This window comes from Lotus japonicus, chromosome 1, assembly GCF_012489685.1.
Source record: "Lotus japonicus ecotype B-129 chromosome 1, LjGifu_v1.2".
Lineage (NCBI taxonomy): Eukaryota > Viridiplantae > Streptophyta > Magnoliopsida > Fabales > Fabaceae > Lotus > Lotus japonicus.
In genome coordinates, this window is record NC_080041.1 from 125,142,693 (window position 1) to 125,163,571 (window position 20,879).

Consider the following 20,879-nt stretch of genomic DNA (forward strand, 5'->3'; position numbering starts at 1 on the left):
TAGTCTAACTGATGCCAAAGCTAAAGATGTAAAGGCTTGACAAAAAAATTCAATTGCACATCTACTGATCTACAGGAGAAAAATATCACCTGAATTTCCGTATGGAAGTTAAGAAATAAAAATGCAAAATAAAATTCAAGCGATACCGAGAAGAGTTAATAGACGAACTTGAAGATTTCGAAGCCGTATTGAAAGATTAAGCAATATGGGCTCAACTGCATCTTTAGGTGAAGATTCAAGAATCTGAAAGGTCAAAAAGCAACAACGTAAATTCCTGAATTAAAATGGTTTGAAAATACACACACAATCAAATACAGTAGATGAAGAACTTCACCATCAGTAAGCATGATACTGCAGTTAATTGTACAGATTCATCAGAATCATCTAACAGAGCTAGTATAACACCCAAGATTTGAGTCGTATACTTCGAAATATGAATCAATGGGATCTGCAACTTCAATATTTGGAAACGTCAATTCTTTAAAAGCGAGTATAATGAAGCATAGGGGAGTATACACATCTCCCTACAATTGAAAATTTTACAGAACATAAATATAACACCCAAATAGAGATAAATTTACTGGTGAGATAAACAACTATCATATGCGAGGATTATTGAAATTGCATTGCATTAAACAAAAATAAGCTTACTATAATGAAATAATTTTGCAGACAGTCTGATAGAAAGCTTTTAAGAAATGAATACTTTAAATAAAACGTAATCTTCATTTCATGACAAGTGAACAAGAGTTATTTGAACATGTGCAGATTTCATTAGATAGAAAAATAAACTATTTTAAAAAAAGAGCATATTATTTGCAAGCAATCAACCATTTGAAAGAGTAGTTAATGTTAAGATAAGCACAATTGAAAATGAAGAAGGAATAGTTACATAACAAAATAACATAGGTTGAAAATTGCGACCTGGACTAATCCTCTCAAACAAAAACGCCGAACAGTAGAAGACTCATCTGTTACGCGTCGACATAAAACCTCAACCATTTGCTCCAAAAGCGAACCAAGTCCACCACTGTATAATTGATGATGGGCATCAATAAGAAATTCACTCAAGAGTCAGAATCTCTTTAGAATATGCCAAAGTAACTGGTGATTAAGTATTGTTATGAGAAGAAGAAGACTACAAATTGCAATAGCTAACCGTTAAACAGTTTTTTTTTTCTTTTATAGGCAAATGTTAGTTGTTAGTAAATTAGTACAAATTATCCCTCCTCAGGGTTCGAACCCTGGCCCTTCAAAAACTGACTTTCACAAAAGCTGAAACTATTAGTTGGAGACCAAAGATCGGTTTTGTATTTCTAATACCCCCACCCCCTCAATGCAATAGCTATTTGGTTTGTGTGAATAATGCTCAAGCCCATTTGCCTTGAGCAGAAATTGAATGTAACTATATAGAATGGGTAAAGTTGAACACAAACCTATAACGAACAAATTCTGACAATGCAGCAGCTGCAGCTTCTCTTTGGTATTTCTGCTGTCGATCCAATGATTTATTCAAAAATAGACAAATATTTTGTACCTGAATTTTCCACAAGAAATAGTTAATTCTCATTAAATGAGAGAACACATTATGCCCCCAACATTATTTATCAATAAAGGAAGCACAAACTAATAAGTCTACAGTTTCTTCAATGTAAACTGAAACTACTCCAATATCTTATCAACATTGTCTTTCTGGTCATGCAAATATGTATTTATTTGGATATATAAACTGGTATCTAACTTCATAGGAGTATACTTGAAAACATATTACCTCTTTTGGCCGCTTAATAGATATGCATCCTGCTAAGTCTCCAATGAGATTAATCCACCGCTCATTTTCAGATAGTTCCCCATCTCTAGCTAAAATCTGGAGAAAGAAATATTTTGTTATATTGCTTTGCTTACAATACCATATCTTACACCCCTAAAAATAAGGAACTTTAAATGTTTTCTACCTTGCCCATCTCAAGGTCGCCAACACATTCACAGAATGCCTGAAATGCAGTTAGAAGATTCCTGCACAAGAAGATAAAAGAGGAATTAAATATAGGACCACAAGTACAGTTGTGCGCAGAGCCTGTTTGTGTGTAATAACATAATTTTGTTCACACATATTATGTTTACTTAATCATGTAGCCCTGTCTTCAGTTTCCCTAGTACCTTCATCCAGTCAGAATGATGGGTCAGAACATGACAACTCACATAAGGGGTTTCCTTACAGATTTAAATATCTCCCCAAATTCATTTAAAAACCATAAAAAATTAACATAAATTCTATATTAGAGTATGTTAGTAGTAGTGCTGATGACAACTCTATGTAATTTACAGTTACTGCCCCCAGTTATTGTCAGTGTTAGAGTCTGCTATTCATTTACACACACACACACACACATGTTCTGAAGTTCTTTGATAAAATCAACATTTAAATTTAGAAATACCCATTGAACGTAAAACAATAAAGACACACTTCGATATTTCAACATTCAAGTAATATGCTAGATCCCTACCGCAATGGTCCATGCTGACCAGAGTAAGTTAGACCATGACAGCTTCCAAGTAGCAGCATAAGCTCAGAAAGAACAGAAGCATAGTTTTGCTCAACAGCCCTTTTTCCGACTTTCCCGCCACCTCTGCATCAAAGAACGGTTTGTAAAAATTCTGGGTCATTCATGTCTCTTAACTTCAAAATGTAGTGATGATACAGACTTGAAGAAAGCAGTAAGAGCGAGAATTGCAGCTTCCAGTTTGCCATCCTCTGTATAATTGTCCACCTGGCTATCCTCAACTCTATCCGCGTCACTTTTAAGAATAGGAATCTGGCTAAGGACAGATATCAAATGTTCTAGAAACAAAGCTGACAGTACCATGTGCTGAGAAAATGCCTGGAGTAAAATGTATGCAAATCAAATATTTCATAAACATGTTCTTCAAACAGAAGCACAGATGTCAGCATCAAACTCACATCATATGAATGTGCTCGAAGAATAGAAGTAACAAACAGCAAGGGGAGGGAAAGTATCAAAGTAGAAAGATAGAAGAATACATTAGAATTCTTAGAACTTGGGTAGCCCTAACTCTACCCCATAGGCTAGCATAGGGGTGAGTATTTCTCTACCTTTTATAAGGACTATTTCGGTCATATCTCTAGTCAATTTAAGATCTCAACACCCCCTGATGCCTAGGGCTGGACACCTGGAGCATGAAGTTTCCAAGACTGGACATCTGCAAGTCACCCATTTACGGGTGTGGCCCACTAATGAATCTTGGATAGACTCTGAGACAATCATAGAACTTGGGTAGGCCTAACTCTACCCCAAAAGTTAGCTTAGGGTGCAGAATTATTCTACCCTTTATAAGAACTATTTCATCATATCTCTACCTAATGTGAAACCTTAACAGCTAGAAAGCAAGGGGACCTGCAACAATTGTCCAAAGCAGTTGAACACCATGAGAAACTAAGACCACATCGTCACCCAAAATCTTTTAAGGCATTGAAGAAATTGAGGTCAAATGAGATTAGAAAGTTAGGCGTACAGCTCCTCACACATATACAGGAGGAAGAGAAGTTAACAAAGCCTAAGAATATGTTACAATGTGGGTCTAACACGAGCCCAAATGGTAGCTTATGAGATGAGAATTTCCTAAGCCTTTATGAGCTCTACTTTGGCTATATCTCTAGCCAATGTAGGATCTCAATAGTAACAAGAGCCAAACTACTAATTGTACACAGGAATCGAAAATCTAGAGGAGCTATCGAGTGCGTCTTTAAGTTGGAGCTAAGCATGAGTATATGTATTCCAATAGTATGTGATATTTATTGTCTAAGTTCTACTAACAGTAACGTATTTTTTTGTACAAAATAATATATCCTTATGGAGTACTGGTCATATCCTACACCCATTCCCATTTCCTTGCATCATAGACTGCAGCAAATTCCAGGGTATGTTGTTTTTACTGCCATACTAGTAATTTTTATGAGCAAATATTTTAGGTTAAAATTGAACAGGGGGATAATCTGTATAAGAGTGGAGTAAAGAAGTTCTCATCGAGAATGATGAAAAACTTACATAGAATGCGTCCTGCATGGGCCATCCACCACGTAACCTTGATATATCCTTTGTGACTGTATCTCTTCCAGCAGTAGCCAGAACTTCATCAAAAACAGATTTCGGACTAGTATTTTCAGCCAAAGAAGCAATCTGTTTGCACAGTAAAGGATGAAGCTACCAGAAGCATAAAACAATATACACTGATCCCCTGTCCCCCCCCCCCCCCCATCCAACACACACAGAGAGCGCGAGAGGAAAAACAAAATAATATTCAGATAACATAAAGAACCATGTGGGTTCCAAATGGCAAAAGGATACAGCACCTAGAGTTTCCACTCGCAAATGCTTATCAGTTGCATGCACGGTGGCAGAGATCAATGATTGGGTTGTCCTGTAAGCACATATATTACATGTCACCATAACTTGTGCTCAAAATTTATCAGATCAAAAGATTATAGAGCCAAAGGCAGTTTCATAAATAACATGATATTAGTATATCAACTATGCTTTAAACCTTGAGATATCAATCTCAGTCAGTTCACTCCCTCTCTTTGTAACTAACTCAATAACAGCTTGAATAGCACCTTCAGCTGACTGCTTGATCTTATCACATATAGCTGCTGAGCAACCATGCAGCATAGCAACCAGCTGCACAAGAGTGTCAACAGTGTTATCAACCATAACATGACCCCCCCCCCCACACACACACACACACAGAGAGAGAGAGAGAGAGATAATTGCCTCATCCTTTGTCAGTAAAACACAGAGGGAAGAAACAATCCTGTTGAAAACTTCTGATGGATCAATGGAGGTATCCTGTATATGCATACATACATTAAAACGAAGAACATCTTAGGTCTAATTTTTTAACTCTTCTGCAACAAAAATGCAAGAAAGGCTAACAGAAGAAGAAAAAGGTAATAAACATGGTGGTCAATGAACTTACATTTCTCAATATGGCTATAACATCTCCAAGAGAAGACAAAGCAATGTATGACAATTCTATATCTTCAGCAGATATAGAAAAACCAGCAGGTTTTGGAAGTGAAAGAGAAATACTGAAGAGTTGATCAAGAATCTGCACAACAAAAACTGTCATGAACCAACTATCCCAAAAGCTTAAGTTGTTTGGTGAAGATACAAGAATGGGTTGTATTATATTTCTAACAGGCCCCATCATGCACGAGGAAATGTGGACGATACACAGACCTACCTACCATGTGCTAAAATTCAACTTTTATTATTAGAATAATGGAGCAACAAGGATCAAACTCTAGACCACTTGGTCTCAGTCTGCAATCTACATTGGCTATTGGGTGAAAAGTACACATGATTGGTTTTTTATATTATATTTCTAACTGTTAGAAGTCCCACATTGGCTAGAGATAAGGCCAATCAAGTGTTTATAAGGGTTGTGCAAACCTCAACTCTTGAGCTAGCTTTTGTGGTTGAGTATAGGCATCCCAATTTCTAATATGGTATCAGAGCCTATCCTAGATCCATTTGTTGTGTGGAGACCTCCCATATTTGGGCCACCCGTTGTTGTTCCCACGTTCCAGTCTGTTCAATCCTGGACGTGAGGGGGTGTGTTAGAAGTCCCACATTGGCTAGAGATAAGGCCAATCAAGTGTTTATAAGGGTTGTGCAAACCTCAACTCTTGAGCTAGCTTTTGTGGTTGAGTATAGGCATCCCAATTTCTAATACTAACAAAAACAATTGATTGGACTATTTAAGAACAAGACACTCACACTAGTAATGCCCTCCTCACTGAAAGAAAACTGCAGAGTATGCATTCATAGACCTTAATATTCCAGAAAACGATACAACTATACTATACAAGTACTTAAAGAGAGGTCGTGCATATTTTCACAAGAGACAAGATAGCGAAGGTACATACTTGTGCTGATATTTTTCGTACATCAGAATTTGTGTCTGCACAACGTGGAAGGTACATTATTACCCTATCTCCCAAGCACAAAGCCTCACGACTTGGCAATACAAATGCAGCTGGTGGTTGAAAAAAAAATTTGAATTTGCTATATAATAAATAAAAGGAAAGAAATTCAAAGCCATTACATAGAGAACATATTTACATGGCAGCTTTGAAAAATTCCCATATAGAGTATGGTCAATTTGCTTGTTATGTACACAACTCCCATGGCAGCCCAGTGCACAGTACCCACTAACACAAACCATCCGAAATTTGAGAAGCATCTCATGGACAGCCAGACAACCTCTTTTCCTCTGATATTCAACAGGAGAAGAGACAAATTGATCAATTTGCCTCAGGATAAGCAGTAGCAGCTCTGCTCGACTTCTTCCATCCTCCCCACTAAATATTATGTTTTACTAATTAGTACAAGGGGAAAAAAAACCTTTACACACAGGAAGATATAATAGTGAAGTCCAGTTACATTTTCCAGATCAACTGAGTGATGTGTGTTTAGAAAGACAGATGAAAGATAATATTATATTCAAAAAGTGCAAGATGCAGAACGAACAATAAGATCTAGGAATTTGTATATATATATATATATATATATATAGAGAGAGAGAGAGAGAGAGAGAGAGGACGTGGGGAACAATGAAGAAAAAATGAAGCAATAATATTAACAAACCAGAAACTTAAGCAGAATGATAAGAAGCTTTTACTTAAATTACCCAGTGAGAAGAATTGCACACAACAGAGTAATCAGATTGTTTATAAGAGGATTGACAACATCAACTGGGTCATTTTGTATTGCAAAGAACCCCAATGTCGCCTGCCAAATTCATCAGGAAACTCAGATGAAAAATTCTAAATAATGTATATTCATGAAATCAAATGAAAGCCCATACCTTCATTACATGGTTTCGAGTTTCAACCGTTAGTTTTGGCTCAACGGAGACCAACGTAGTGCAGGCACTTATAGCAAGGGCCTAAATAAAATAGAACACACTAGAAAACTTAAATACTATGGGCTTAAATTCACAAGCGACTTTACCTTACACATAACACATTCAACATCATTTTATATACCTGAGTACGCAAAAGTTCATTGTAATCAGCAAAGCCATCATTGTCATCCCGGCCCATTAAAGTTAAAATAAAATCTAGTAGTTGATCCCTTCTTTTCAATGGAAATGGTGAACCACTTTCAGCAGCATTAATGACAGCATTACCTGCAGTATCAGAATAACATCATATTCTAAATCTGGGAAATGTCACTCATTGACAAGAGGTGAAGCAAACTCAGAATCAGATCTAACACACAAGAGAGCATAAATACTATATAATGATTTCCGAAAGAGCTTTTGTTCAACTTTAAAACAATGCAAGAGAAAAAAAAATACCCACTATTTTTGCATGACAAGTCATTATGGAAGATCGTGATAGGAGACTGTGTGAACAGTGAGCGTGAACAGTAACCAGCAGTTAGGGCAGTTAAGAGTTGGTTATGTGATTATTTTGTAGTTATGCCAGTTATACTTGAGGAGAACTGCTGATAGGTAGTTATAAATATAGAATACAGCAGTCTATTTGATGATTCAGAAGTTGTGTGTTTTAAGGAGAGGGACTGGACTCTCGAATTCCAGTATTAGGAGAGGCTGGCTCTCGAAAACCAGAGTTTTGTATAATTACTTCTAATAAATTCTGTTCCTATCAGATCGTCTATAGAAACCAAGTGTTTTTTAAAAGCGCTTATGCAAGTAAGATCTTAAACTCATTGAGATTCACCTTGATGCTATTTAGAAGGGATTGAAGCTGGCCTCGCATTGAGCTAATGGGAATCTAAACTAGACAACTGATATCATTGATCAATATAGGGAAGAAACTGGTAGGTAGTCTGATATGAACGATGAGTGTTACACAAATTCATCAACGTTTCAATAGAGGCATAAAACTGCTCACTTTCAATGAGAGTGATCAGAGAACTCTGACCACCTCTGATTTCACTGGAAATCACAACTTTCACAATGTTAATTTCTAAGGGTGTTTTTTTCTAGCAACCCATTATATTTATAAAATGTTCAACAAAGTGATAAGGTAAAAGTATATGAAAAGTTCTAATGATGATTTCATGATAATAACAGCTGAAGCAACAAAAAGAAGGTCAAACATCATGAAAATATTTACGAACCTAGTAAATCTATTGCTGTGATGACAGCTTGCTTGGCTATGGGGTGACGCACATGAAGAAGCCTTGAGAGCATATTGGTGCCCTGCCCACAAATTCACAATACAATCAAATCAACTTCACCTGATTAAATACATAAGAAAATAAACAAGGGAAAACTTGTGCAAAAACAATAACAAAACTTCCTTTCTTTTTCTCTTCCTATTTTCTGCCATTTGTTGCAATTGAAATTATTCATGAAATCTATGAAGTTGTAAAACATGAGTAGGTTGAGAATCTCCATTCCTGTTAATATATCTTTTTGGTTATTAAACATAAGCCAATAACCAAAAAATATGAATATTAAACCTAACCATGTTTTACCACTTTTTAGCTTTCATTAGTTCAACAGAAAAAGGAAGAGAAAGAAAACGAAGAAAACAACACAGAAACCTTTTCTTCCATTCATAATGTAATGAAAAAAAATCAGAACTGTTTCCAAGAGTGTTTTCACCATATAAACACAGAAATTATTTATTTATTTATTTATATTATTTGTTAAAAGAAACAGGAACACATAATACATTTATTTCTGTTTTCTATATTCTGTTCTCAGAAATCATTAAAAACAAGGATAGCAACTAGAGACAATTGCTATTATTATGCCAAACTGTAAAAATTGCTTCTGAGGAAATATTATTAGGAAGAAAAATAATCATAAAGAAACACCAAGATCCAGCGCCAAGACTCCAGATACCCCATCATAAAACACTCAAATAAAAATTTATGTTGTTTGTCTCTGATCAAAGGAGTGCTCCAAAGCAACACTGTCTGGGCTGAGAAATGATGAGTCTTAGAATTCGGATTACACCTAACTCTAACTCGAAAGCTATCTCAGAGATGAAGATTGCTCTAACCCCTTATAAGGGCTATTTTAGCTGTATCTCTAGTGAATGTGAGACCTTAACACACCTCACGCCCAGGGCTGAATGGAGCCTGAAGTTTACATGACTGGACATATATGGGTGACATCAAATAAACAGATCTAGCATAGGCTCTGATACATTTTAGAATTCGGGTTAGACTTAACTCTATCCCAAAAACTAGCTTAGGGGTGAGGGTCTCTCTAACCCTTTGTAAAGACTAATCTAGCCATATCTCTAGTCAATGTGAGACATTAACATTGACGTACATTGGTCTTTCATAAAATAAGCAAAACAGCCAAATACCAGCCTTTAGTCATATCACATATTCTTCCCTATTTGGTCATTTGGTATCCCTACTATTGGCGGTGTACAATATATTTTTTTTCTTCGGTTGAGATCACACATCGATTAGAGATATCGCCAAAGTAGAGCTTATAAAATATAGCTTACATGGGCAAAGTCATCGGAAGATGGCGAACACACTGGTGATGATGGTGACACCCCCTCATCTGAGAGAGAGAGAGATATGAGCTCCTAAAAGAAAAACCAGCGGAGAATGGAGGTGGGCAAGCAATGACATTGCTTGGTGAGTTGGTCATAGGTGATGCCGTGATGGAATGAACATGGTGGTGCCAACCTTGAGGTTAGATGTACCACTGAACCTCTACTACAAAAAGGGCAGTGTTGACCGGAAAAGGTACAGCTACGCCAAAACATGTTGCTCACCAGAAAAGGAAAGAAAATCTAACATTGGGTTTTTTGAGCTCTTGATACCATGTATAAAAAGGAAAGGAATGATGTAATTCTTTTCATTTCTCAATCATTGGGGTACAACCTAACAAATGTACCTATTGCGCCTGACTACCCTTATAGCCTATCGAATGCTAACTGCTTTTTTATTCAAAAGCTATTGTTGAAACAAAATCATCACAAATAAATTCTTGTTTTACTGGTCTTAAAAATTCTGAGTACATCATACACTAGACCTGCATTTATAAACAAAACTAAGAATGGTTTCAACCTCCAAACACACCCTTTTTGGTTCCTTTGTATCAGGTCAGCAATAAAGCAAGATAAAAATATCCTTGTACAAAAACTAAGTTAAAAGTAGAGAGAAAAGATGACCTACAATAAGGGCATTTATTCTGGCTTCAATAACTGTTGATGGGGCATACTTTGCAGCATATCCATACATTAGAGCCAAAGCAGCATGTATGTCATCAGACTCTTCTGTTCTGAAATTATCAGAGAACAATGACAGTATCCTACAATAGATGAAAGCTACAAACAGGTCAGATTCAGAAAGATTCCGAATAAATTGAACTTTACAAAAGGAAAAGAAACAATCAAAAGAGCATGTGGATGCACTGCTGTCATGTTATGATGCAAACTACCCCAAGGAAATAAAGGTTTCTCTCTCTCTCTCTCTCTCTCTCTCTCTCTGTACACTGTTGTCATGTTCTAATGTCAAATATGTAACAAAGATATAAAGGAGGGAACAGCAGGAGAGAAGCCATCCAGTCAATTGAATGAGTCTTGGGGCCTTTGGTAGGGAAATTGCAGATCCTACAAGTTCTTGTCATGAACAACTATCCCAAAAGCATAAGTTGTTGGGTGAAGACACATGAATGATTTTATATCATAATTCTAGCCCCTTTGCACAAGAGCCCAGTGGGGTTAAAGCGTGAACAATGTACAAGCCCACCAACTTTGTGCTGAAATTCAACTTTTTATAGAATAATGAGGGCAACGAGCACCAAACTCTAGACCACTTGGCCACAAAGGCTTTGATACAATGTCATGAATATACTATACCAAAAGCTTAAGGTGTTGGTGAAGACACATGAATGGTTTTATATTACAATTCTAACAGTTCTGAAGGCTCTATCTCTGTTTTCTTGCTTGTAAGTAATTCAGATGTATAATTAATGTTTTATCTCTATTTTTCTGTAATAAAATGCTTCCAATTAAGTAACCAGTTTCTGAGCGTATTCTAAAAGGCAGGTTATCTTACAAGGAGGCACAATATTGTAAATTAGAAATAAAAAAAAAAACTCATTTGACTTCTTGTCCTTCATTGCAAGATATATTGAACTGTGAACATCCAAAAGTGAAAGTAAGACAGAATACGAGACTTAGGGGTTGAGTATATATCACATGAGGGTGAAACAGAGATCCTAACAATCTTGATACTTCATGGAAGAACACTTCGACAGACACAGAACAGTAAAATATACCACAGCATGTAAAGGTTCTGAAACGATAAAATCACAATGAAGTACAAACGGTAGAAGATCTTGAAAAAGAGACAATTATAATTGTCAATAAATTATATTCAGTATTCATATGCATAACCAATCCAGAAAGAAAAGTGTACACTTGGCATAAACCTCTGGAATATGCTTTGTCCAACATTGTCTAGAATATCCTTCAGCTTATCCAACACTGTATCCAAGTGGGATGCAGCAACCTTAACAAAACAGAAGTAAGTTAAGAAGCAACAGCAAAGAGAAATTGCATATAACAAGTTTAAAGAGAAAAAATACTGACCAATCCCATTGCTTTTGCCAACCCAAGCCTATTTGTTGGAATTGCAATGTTTGCCTGCTTATACATCCAATCTATTTTATCACGGACATAAGCCCTGTCATTAACCCTTTGAAGCAGAATGCCCAAACACCTGTGTTCAAGTTCAATATCATTTTCACACTCTTTACAGTCTTAAATACTGGGCACTTGGATTTTCAGACAGCAGGCATGGAGGAAACCGAATTTGAGAATCTGAGGTTGGTGTGCTAAAGTTGGGAATAAATAATGTGGTAGACAAGCCCAGAAGTACAGATTCTGAATCATAAAAAACTGTGAAATAGCTACAGGCTGTTCGTGCAGCTGTGTTTCAGCTAATTCTCCATTTAACAGATTCCCAAAATTGAAATGTCGAATTTTTTATTTCAAGACGAGTATCATTAACCAAGTATTAATAATATATCTTCATGAAGGTAAGAGTCAACTCACTAGCTGTTCTCACATTGTCCAGTAGCTGTTTTTACTGAAACTCTACGTTTGGCATTTTCTAAGAATGATTAATTTGCTCTATGTCCTTTGGACCAGTTAGCTGGTTGTATTTTTCTGATTGTACTTAGTCAGCTTCTAGCAGTTTAGTTTAGTTGTTCTAATATTTATGGATTTTAACATGTATTATGTAGATTAAAATCAACTGTAATTATCCCATCTAATCCCTACAATTAAGGGATTCAGCTTGTATTGATACATTACAAATGCAAATGGCTTAGAGCTCTTCAATCAAGCATTCTTAATAACCAAAATCAGTTTCTCACAAACATGAATCTTATTATAACATAATCTGTTAAGCAGCCAACTTCTCATGCAACAAAAACCAATATTAACATTTAACATGTTATGTCTCTATTGCATCTACCAAAGCATGGTTTAGGTTAGAGAATTGATACCGGTGAAGCAGTCCAGCATGTTCATCATCAGATGTATAAAGTTCATAATGCTTGGCAAAAATATTTCCAAGAGACATAACCCAATCTGCATCTTGAATTACGTCCAAAGATTCTGCAAGAAACTACAATCCAAAAATTAAGAGATGCTATAAAATATCTTGCTGGCAGAAGAGGATTTAATTTTGACATTTGCCACAACGTCTGGGACAACGGAATGAGTTGAATTGGTTTTGCATAATCAGAATGGATATACTTATCTATCATTGTACCCTTTTATAAACCCACTCCAATTTCAGAGACATGTTTTTGTGTTTAATCACTTTGGGAATACTATTGTTTCATTGTTAACATCAAATTAATTGAAGAGATATTTAAACTGCAAGCAAATTAATGAAATCAACCAACTTGAATAAATACAACTCATACATTGACAAAAAAGCTTGAATTCATGACAAGTACTTCTACCAAATTATAACACTATAACAAGGGGAGGAAGGAAGTTTGACAAGTCCATCACACTCACGTGTATTATCATGTCATCCCAAGTGTCTTGATAAGACGGATCCTGCTTCAAGTCTTCTGTATCACAAACATATGCCTTCATCTTTGGAATCTAGAGCTTACCAAATACACAAATTAATTACATTATGATCTAAAACAGCCATCTCAAAATTGCAACTGAAACAAGATAGCGGAGTATGACAAACTTTATTAAAATATGAAAATAGGTATGAGAAATGCTTTGCTGATTTAGAAATGACATTTATAGAATGATGCAGTCAGAATTATGATGTTCTTGAGTTTCTAAACTGTTTGCCTCATCTGAAAGTTTTGAAAGATTAGTGTTAAAATTACAGATCAGTAGCTATATGGCCAAAATAGTCCTCGTAAAAACTAAGGCTATTCCCACCCCCCTCCCTCCCTAACTAGCTTCTGAGGCAGGGTTGTCAACAATACACTATAGGGGCACCAGGCAACTCCTGGTTGGCAGATTAGTGAAACAGTCGTCAAGGCAGCTAAAGGGGCGGAAACAGTAGTTGTTGCAGTGCTATTTTCTGATATACGATGAGGATGACAAAAACAAAAAAAAATCCCTCGGAAAGTTTATGATAAAGCATTTTTGGGAGGTATTTTAGGGTTTTTACTCCAGAAACATATTGAGAATGGTCTGGTAGAAGAGGATGAGGAGAAAGAGGTCTACAACTCTGTCTCTGGTACTACTGAAAGTGATTGTTAGAAGTCCCACACTGGCTAGAGATATAGCATAGGTAGTCTTTATAAAGGGTAGAGCAACCCTCAACTCTTGAGCTAGCTGTTGGGTTGAGTTAGGCCTCTCAAATTCTAATATGGTATCAGAGACTATCCTAGATCTGTTTGTTAGTGGAGACCTCTCATATTTGGGTCGCCTCGCAGATGTCCAGTCTTGCAAATTCCACGCTCTAGATGTCCAACCCTGGGCGTGAGGGAGGGTGTTAGAAGTCCCACATTGGCTAGAGATATGGCATAGATAGCCTTTCTAAGGGTAAAGCAACCATCAACTCTTGAGCTAGTTTTCGGGTTAAGTTAGACCTCCCAAATTCTAATATGATTTTGGTTGGTTGTGGAGATGATTTTATGGCTCTGCAAATCCCACGCTCCAAATAAAATTATAGAAACTAGGGTTGGTAACTTTATATCAACAAATGCACAATTCACATATGAGAATGAGAAAACTTCATCAAATGTTTATTTGTGCAAGTATGACAAGCTCGAATAACATTTGTACCAAGCAACTTAACTGATTTTCAACCTAACAATAGTTTGATATTCACAAGCGACTTGAGATTTCAATCTGTTAACATAAACTTCTAGCATAAACTTTTACCTCGTCTTGCCAAAACAAATTGATATTTCTTGGAAATAGAGGTGCCACAAGACATAGAACCTACAAAAAAAATGTATACATATGGAAATGTGAAAAATCCATGAGATTAATCTAAACTTTGAAAAGGAGATTTTGTATGCATCTTATAGTTTTTTCATTTAGTTTCACATTTTGGTAGTGACACCAAAACAAATATGCAGTTCCTAATACCAGGAAGGAAACGGCAGAACCGACATGTAAGGACATTCAGGTTTGAGCCAAAAGCTAATAATGAATTAGTTAATGTTAATATATGCACCATTCAAGTATTGAAGCATTACAAAGGAATTACATTTCCTACACCAAACAGTATCGGCTTTTACAACATGCTGAAGGTCTTCTCTAGCTGAGCATACATCAAAGAATAGTTCAAAAAGAAAGATGGGCGGTAACAAGGATTGATGTGCTCACTGTCAAAATCTGAGTGGCCAATTGCTCCCTTGCTAGTGGATCATGCAAAAGCACCACCAAACGGGCAAGAAGTTCCTATATAAAACCATAAATGATTCAACAAGGTGAAATGGGCTAAATATAGCAAACAACGACTTTTTCTTTAACCATTCAAAGTACAAGGAATTAAGAAAATTTACAAAATAAATAAAAAAACATATTATTAATCCGAGAACCTACCTGTGCAGTTGGTATATCAGGACGGGTTTTGCACTCACTCAACATATCATTGCCATAAGATCTATGCCGCCACAATTCCGAGATGCACCTGCAAACCTGTAAAAGTAGTAATGATGTCATCTAATTTGTCAGGGAAAACCCCTGCAATAACAAAACTTTACTTTTACTGTGCAAGTTCATATCCAATCCATACAATTTGTAAGTCTCACAACATGGATTAATAAAATCAGTCAAACATATGAGGATATAATTGAACTACCCTACAGACATTTTGCTACATGTAGAACATTTACCGTGGCAACAGCACCGGTGTAGGTCCGTGGAATAATCATCCTCAAGAGAAAAGGCCAAAGTATGTGCTGTAAAAATCCAATATCAACTCAAGTCATTTTATTGGCAAATTACCAAATAGGGAACTAAAACAAATAATAGGACCCAGGACACAAGTGAAACCACTACCACAAAATCAGTACATAATTTTACCTCCATTTCAGGAATAGTAATAGTAACCAAAAGGAGACCTTTTTCACAAACTGCTCTTAACTCCCCCGGAGTAACTGCTCCAATTTTCATCTGAAGAGAACAAGTGAACAACAAAGAGCTAGGGGTTTACAATAGATAAAAGCATGCTAGAACCGTACAGAAATATTAATGTCACTGTTCTCGCTTTCAATAAAAGAACAAATTTTATGATGAAAGAAAGTTAAAGTCTAGGATAACCATTAAATTAAAAAAGGAAAAAAGAGAATAGCATGTGGAAGGAGCTCCTCCAAGGAAGCCTTACAATGAAATCAACATAGAATAGCCCTGAAAACACGGAAGACGCTGAAGAAAATAGGAATAATTTATCCGAGAAAATAACCAAATATACCCACGTCCTTAAAACAATAAGCTCAAAAGTAAAACCATACTTAAGAATCATGATAACCCACCCTCGTTAATTCAAAGATATGTACATCACTCGCAATTTTTTTTGAGGTTTTTGTTGAGGGAACACGAAAAGCGAAAAGATTGTACCTCTGTTCTCTTATTTGGTGTGATCTCAAGATCACTCCGATATTTATCTGTGTGAGCGCAATGCCGGACGACATATTCAATGAACAACTCTCCAGATGAACCAACCAAGTAACAGTGTGAGGCCATAACCACAATTAACTACAAGCAAATGAGGAAGACAAAGAAAACAAAAGATACTGACATACCATAAATTGTAATAACTTGTATTCTTCAAAATAAAATATATATATATATATATAAATAAAGCAACAACAGCAAAGAGGAAACGGTTCACAATGACTTACCTCAGAAAGTGCCTTTCGGACACCTAAATTCTGCTCTTCGAACAAGGACTTTACAGCTTCGACCAGTAGAGGTATTTTACCATGCCAAGCTTCAGATAACCTTCAAATAAGAATTGTAAGTTTGTTTATACTAGAAAGTTATGAATAAATTATCATCAGCATTACAAAAAAACAAACCTTGGCAAAAGATGCTTCAAAACGCAAAGTGCACCAAAAGTCAACACTTCTTCCTTCAACCGGCATTTCTGCAAACAGAGACAAAACACAGCTGAAGCATAATTTTGTAACATATTTAGTTCTCCTGGGAAAAAAAGTCTTTAAAACAAATAGAAAACCCAGGAAAACAAATGTAAAAGATAAAAACACTGTCCTCAACTGAATCGACTAAAAACAAAAAAAAACATGGAAGAAGAAAATAAAATTATTTAACAAGATACTTCGAAAAGTAGGTTGTGTTTTCTTTTATTGCAGAAGATATGTTTTCACTAGGGATTACAAAAGTGAAAACATATCAACGGCACAAAACAAAATTAAACTGAATATTTGTTTATCTTGAGATTTTGTCTAGGCTTAACTCAACCACCAAAAACAAGCTCATAGGTGAGTATTGTCCAGAACTATCTATGTTCTGTTCTAGTTTGGGTATATCCCTAACTGGTATAGGATCTCTACCTCCCCAGTCACATTCAGGACTTGACACCTGGAGTATAGAGATTGTGGGACTTTGTATTGATTACATTAGGAAAGCCGCAACGTCAGTTTGATTGCACAAGGAAAGTCATTGCTCCTTTGGTTTGGGCTCGAAAATTGGGGGGCCAGTTGATTTTTGGACAGCTATGGATGGCCTAATACAGAATCTAGAGACACTGATATGATATTAAAATTTAGACCACGCCTAACTCAACTCTAAAAGTTAGCTCATGAGGAAAGGATTGCTCGATCCTTTACAAACTCTACTTTGGTCATATCCCTAATAGATGTGGGATTTCCACAGTGTTCCACTTTCATTCAGTTGATATTTTTAACAGGTATCAAAATGTGACCTTGTTTTTATCTTAGTTTCAAAATTTCCTTCACAACTATGAAAATAAGAAACGGAATGAAGAGCATGGTAATTTAGTAAATACTATTGAAAGTATATTGACCTATTAGAATTAGATAGGCCTAACTCAACCTAAAAGCTAGCTCAAGAGTTGAGGGTTGCTCTACCCTTTATAAGCACTTGGTTGGCCACATCTCTAACCAATGTGGGACTTCTAACACACCCCCTCACGCTCAGAGCTGGACATCTGGAGCGTGAATTAACATCAAAGGGTGGCCCAATTTTGGGAGGTCTGCACAACAAATGGATCTAGGATAGGCTCTGATACCATATTAGAATTAGATAGGCCTAACTCAACCCAAAAGCTAGCTCAAGAGTTGAGGGTTGCTCTACCCTTTATAAGCACTTGGTTGGCCACATCTCTAACCAATGTGGGACTTCTAACATGACCAAAACTGAAAATAAACCAAATAAACATCCACTGATTCGATTCGATTTGATTTGATTTTTTCTGCCTTCATCTAATTGTAAGTTTCAATTCAAGCTTCTTCAAGTAATTTGATTACTTTCACCTGATGATTTTCTTATCGGCTTCCTTGTTACTATATTATTTTCCTTTTATTCTCAGTAAAAATATTCAGCAAAAAAAAGGAAACAATACAAACCTAATCAAGAATTAACATCGTATAGATAGACCATCAAAATTTGCAAGGACTTACATTTACAAGGAATAAAAACAAATCATCTGGATACACCAAGCCAACTGCCAGAAAGCAATGCTGCACCTCATTATACATCTGCCATACATGATTGAATAAACTAAACATTGAATTTTTTTCTGCGGCATAAAATTAAAGGAAAAAGCTCCTCCAAAGTGATGTTGTCTCGAAACCCTTGGATTTAAGTGGGTTAAGAAAATGATTCCATAAAAAGAAAATGATAGCAGTACCTTCAGTCCCACAGAGAAATCTGATTGATCTTGACTCTCACTATGGATAGAAATCACAGGTAGAAGTGTTGATAAAATAAGAGTCAAATCCTGCAAACATCCAACAATTTGTATTTATTCAGTGGTCAATTCCAACAAGAAATATAGATAAAGAAACTATTTATTGTCATAAAACAACTATCCCAAAATCTTCAGCTATAGGCTGAAAGTATATACTCGGCTTTACATTCAAAATGAGACACACAAGAGCCTTTTTGGCTTGTGCTGACAAGGATCAAATTTTTGATCACATTGTGATAGAGGCTCTTATACCATATCATGAAAGCATTAGACAGTTTTATACATAACATCTACAGACAGGAAAGCATATAATTCTAGGGTTTAGGGTAGTTTTGATAGTTTTGCTTTTATTCTCGGGGATCTTTGTGGGCCTTGGGTCTCTTTGTCTTGATCTTTCGGGTGGTTGTCTTTAGGCTTTGGGGCTTTGGTTTCTTCTTTAGAGCTTTGCAGGTTGGCGGCTTTTTTGGGTTGGGTTGATTCTAATTTTTTGGTGGTCTTTTGTTCCCTTTTGAGGCGGGTTGTATATCTCTAACTTTTTCCTCATTAATACTAATAATTTTTGCTTTCGAAAAAAATATATATATAATTCTACACTGGCAACATTTTACAAACATTAGTACAGGAATACATAAAAGTTTAAAGATACAAATATGAAGGCACAGAAACGTGATAAAAGATATAATTATACATGTGAAAATAACGACAGGAAAGTAGTAGAAAGGAGTAGCAACATGACAGAGGTTGAACAGCAGAAAAAGTATTTGGCAAACTAACAGCAACATAAAAGCAAATATGGGAAAAAAATCAAAACAAAGGGCATGATCAACTATCTAGGCATACAAAAACAAAGGGCTTGGGGACTTTCCATTTCATGTCTTTCGATTATGGAGATTACTTTTTGTGCACCCTGAAAATAATATTTGCACGTCTCAAAAAATTATTTTCCCAAAATATCTATATATGATTCTTTTGAAAGTCAATCTTTTGTAAATGAGATGCAAGTATATCTTAAGGTTAAGCACATAATTCAACTTTTTCATTGAGTGCTTAACAATAAGCAACATCAATTCAAGTATGAGCTTATAATTCAACTTTTTCACATAATTCAACTTGCATCATCTTGAAATATGTGCTTAACCTTAACATTAACAATAGCAAAGAAGTAAATTGAAGTATTAAACAAGCCGTAGATGTTCATATCATATCCTAAAATAATATGGAGATCCCAACATCAATTAAATGCTACAAAACAATTCAAAGACAAATTGTAAGTCCAGAGTAAAGATTAACTAAACCAGAACTAGGATAAAGAAACTCAACATACCAAAAAAATTAAACAAGAACATGTTAGTATTTATTACCTCAAAATCAAGCATAGGAGGGCCACTTTCTGAGAGTAAAGAGGCATTTAACAGATTGTGGAGACTACATGTAGCAAGAAAAGAAATATCTTGATCCTTTTTATACCTGACAGAAGAAAAGATGAATATTAATCTATACCACCATACCTGTTGATATTATAATTTTCATCTATATTCAGGTCTCATGAGAATGAGTTCAATGAATCAGAATACTAAAAAAACAAAAATACAAAATGTTTGCCCACAAAGCATACTAACAACTAAGTTTGTTGTCTAGAGCAATATGCAGATCAATCTTACAAGTCCAATATTGTAGGAACAAGCCTAGGTAAGGCTGCCTTTAATTGTGTTCGTGTTATGAGACCAACCATTTGTCCAAGTGCTTCCACAGATGCTACACGAACCTAAATCCAAATGAGTTGAAGTAACAAAACAGAAAAGAAAATGCACTATAATTAGGTCAAGAGATCAGATAAATGAAACATTAAAATACTTCTCTACTGCCAATACACAAACACAAGTGCTCTATTGCGTGGTTTGAATTAAAGCTTTACATTAACTGTCACAACTTACATTAAAATCCTTTTTTTTTTCGGAATTTTTCAGGTTTTTTTTGTTTTTATTTTTATTTTTTATCAGGAGGCGTTAGCCTGATGCAGCTCTGATACCATGTTAGAGTTTAAGTTACATCCACAAAACCTTAAGGCACTTAAGGCAATGGGTGTGTGTGTCCTTTAACTTGTATACTATTGGACACTTGTTTATTTATACAATGTGAGACTTCTTTGAGTCACACTCGTGTTGCTCTAATAAGAGACTCTGATACCATGTCATAAACCAATTATCACAAAAGCTTAAGTTGTTGGGTAAATGACACATAAATGGTTTTATATTATATATCTAAGATAAGGAATACTGATTGTATAACTTTGTTATCAGACTTTCAGTTGGATTGTAATTTTTCTTTCAGTATTGTTAAGTCAGTTAGTATTGGTTTAGCCAATTGTAACAACTGTCGTAGTTACATCCCATGTGCTTGCCTTGACCATTCTAAGCTTCCTTTGTAAGCTAAATTTCTCAGCTCTCTATA

General features: G+C 35.7%; 1 protein-coding gene across 3 annotated transcripts in view; it reads right to left on the minus strand.

Moving 5' to 3' along the window:
• LOC130730287 (protein SHOOT GRAVITROPISM 6) overlaps positions 1 to 20,879 on the minus strand; it is a 31,334-nt gene that overhangs the window by 5,625 nt on the left and 4,830 nt on the right. For 2 of the 3 annotated variants that reach the window (XM_057582248.1, XM_057582249.1), the window contains 36 exons: positions 20,090 to 20,193; positions 19,790 to 19,895; positions 18,369 to 18,458; positions 18,139 to 18,216; positions 16,555 to 16,622; positions 16,378 to 16,477; positions 16,094 to 16,231; positions 15,560 to 15,649; positions 15,370 to 15,435; positions 15,077 to 15,172; positions 14,858 to 14,932; positions 14,408 to 14,467; positions 13,067 to 13,156; positions 12,544 to 12,665; positions 11,624 to 11,753; positions 11,464 to 11,543; positions 10,203 to 10,338; positions 8,172 to 8,253; positions 7,070 to 7,212; positions 6,889 to 6,969; positions 6,712 to 6,812; positions 6,144 to 6,382; positions 5,948 to 6,057; positions 4,996 to 5,127; positions 4,791 to 4,865; positions 4,564 to 4,697; positions 4,368 to 4,440; positions 4,068 to 4,199; positions 2,707 to 2,882; positions 2,508 to 2,630; positions 1,956 to 2,016; positions 1,772 to 1,867; positions 1,437 to 1,537; positions 925 to 1,030; positions 335 to 448; positions 169 to 243 (listed from right to left, as the gene is read on the minus strand). In XM_057582248.1, the coding sequence (XP_057438231.1) occupies positions 169 to 243; positions 335 to 448; positions 925 to 1,030; positions 1,437 to 1,537; positions 1,772 to 1,867; positions 1,956 to 2,016; positions 2,508 to 2,630; positions 2,707 to 2,882; positions 4,068 to 4,199; positions 4,368 to 4,440; positions 4,564 to 4,697; positions 4,791 to 4,865; positions 4,996 to 5,127; positions 5,948 to 6,057; positions 6,144 to 6,382; positions 6,712 to 6,812; positions 6,889 to 6,969; positions 7,070 to 7,212; positions 8,172 to 8,253; positions 10,203 to 10,338; positions 11,464 to 11,543; positions 11,624 to 11,753; positions 12,544 to 12,665; positions 13,067 to 13,156; positions 14,408 to 14,467; positions 14,858 to 14,932; positions 15,077 to 15,172; positions 15,370 to 15,435; positions 15,560 to 15,649; positions 16,094 to 16,231; positions 16,378 to 16,477; positions 16,555 to 16,622; positions 18,139 to 18,216; positions 18,369 to 18,458; positions 19,790 to 19,895; positions 20,090 to 20,193 (3,783 nt within the window). Of the gene's footprint in view, positions 1 to 168; positions 244 to 334; positions 525 to 924; positions 1,031 to 1,436; positions 1,538 to 1,771; positions 1,868 to 1,955; positions 2,017 to 2,507; positions 2,631 to 2,706; positions 2,883 to 4,067; positions 4,200 to 4,367; positions 4,441 to 4,563; positions 4,698 to 4,790; positions 4,866 to 4,995; positions 5,128 to 5,947; positions 6,058 to 6,143; positions 6,383 to 6,711; positions 6,813 to 6,888; positions 6,970 to 7,069; positions 7,213 to 8,171; positions 8,254 to 10,202; positions 10,339 to 11,463; positions 11,544 to 11,623; positions 11,754 to 12,543; positions 12,666 to 13,066; positions 13,157 to 14,407; positions 14,468 to 14,857; positions 14,933 to 15,076; positions 15,173 to 15,369; positions 15,436 to 15,559; positions 15,650 to 16,093; positions 16,232 to 16,377; positions 16,478 to 16,554; positions 16,623 to 18,138; positions 18,217 to 18,368; positions 18,459 to 19,789; positions 19,896 to 20,089; positions 20,194 to 20,879 lie in introns of all 3 variants that reach the window. The other variant, XR_009016302.1, reaches the window with a different exon arrangement.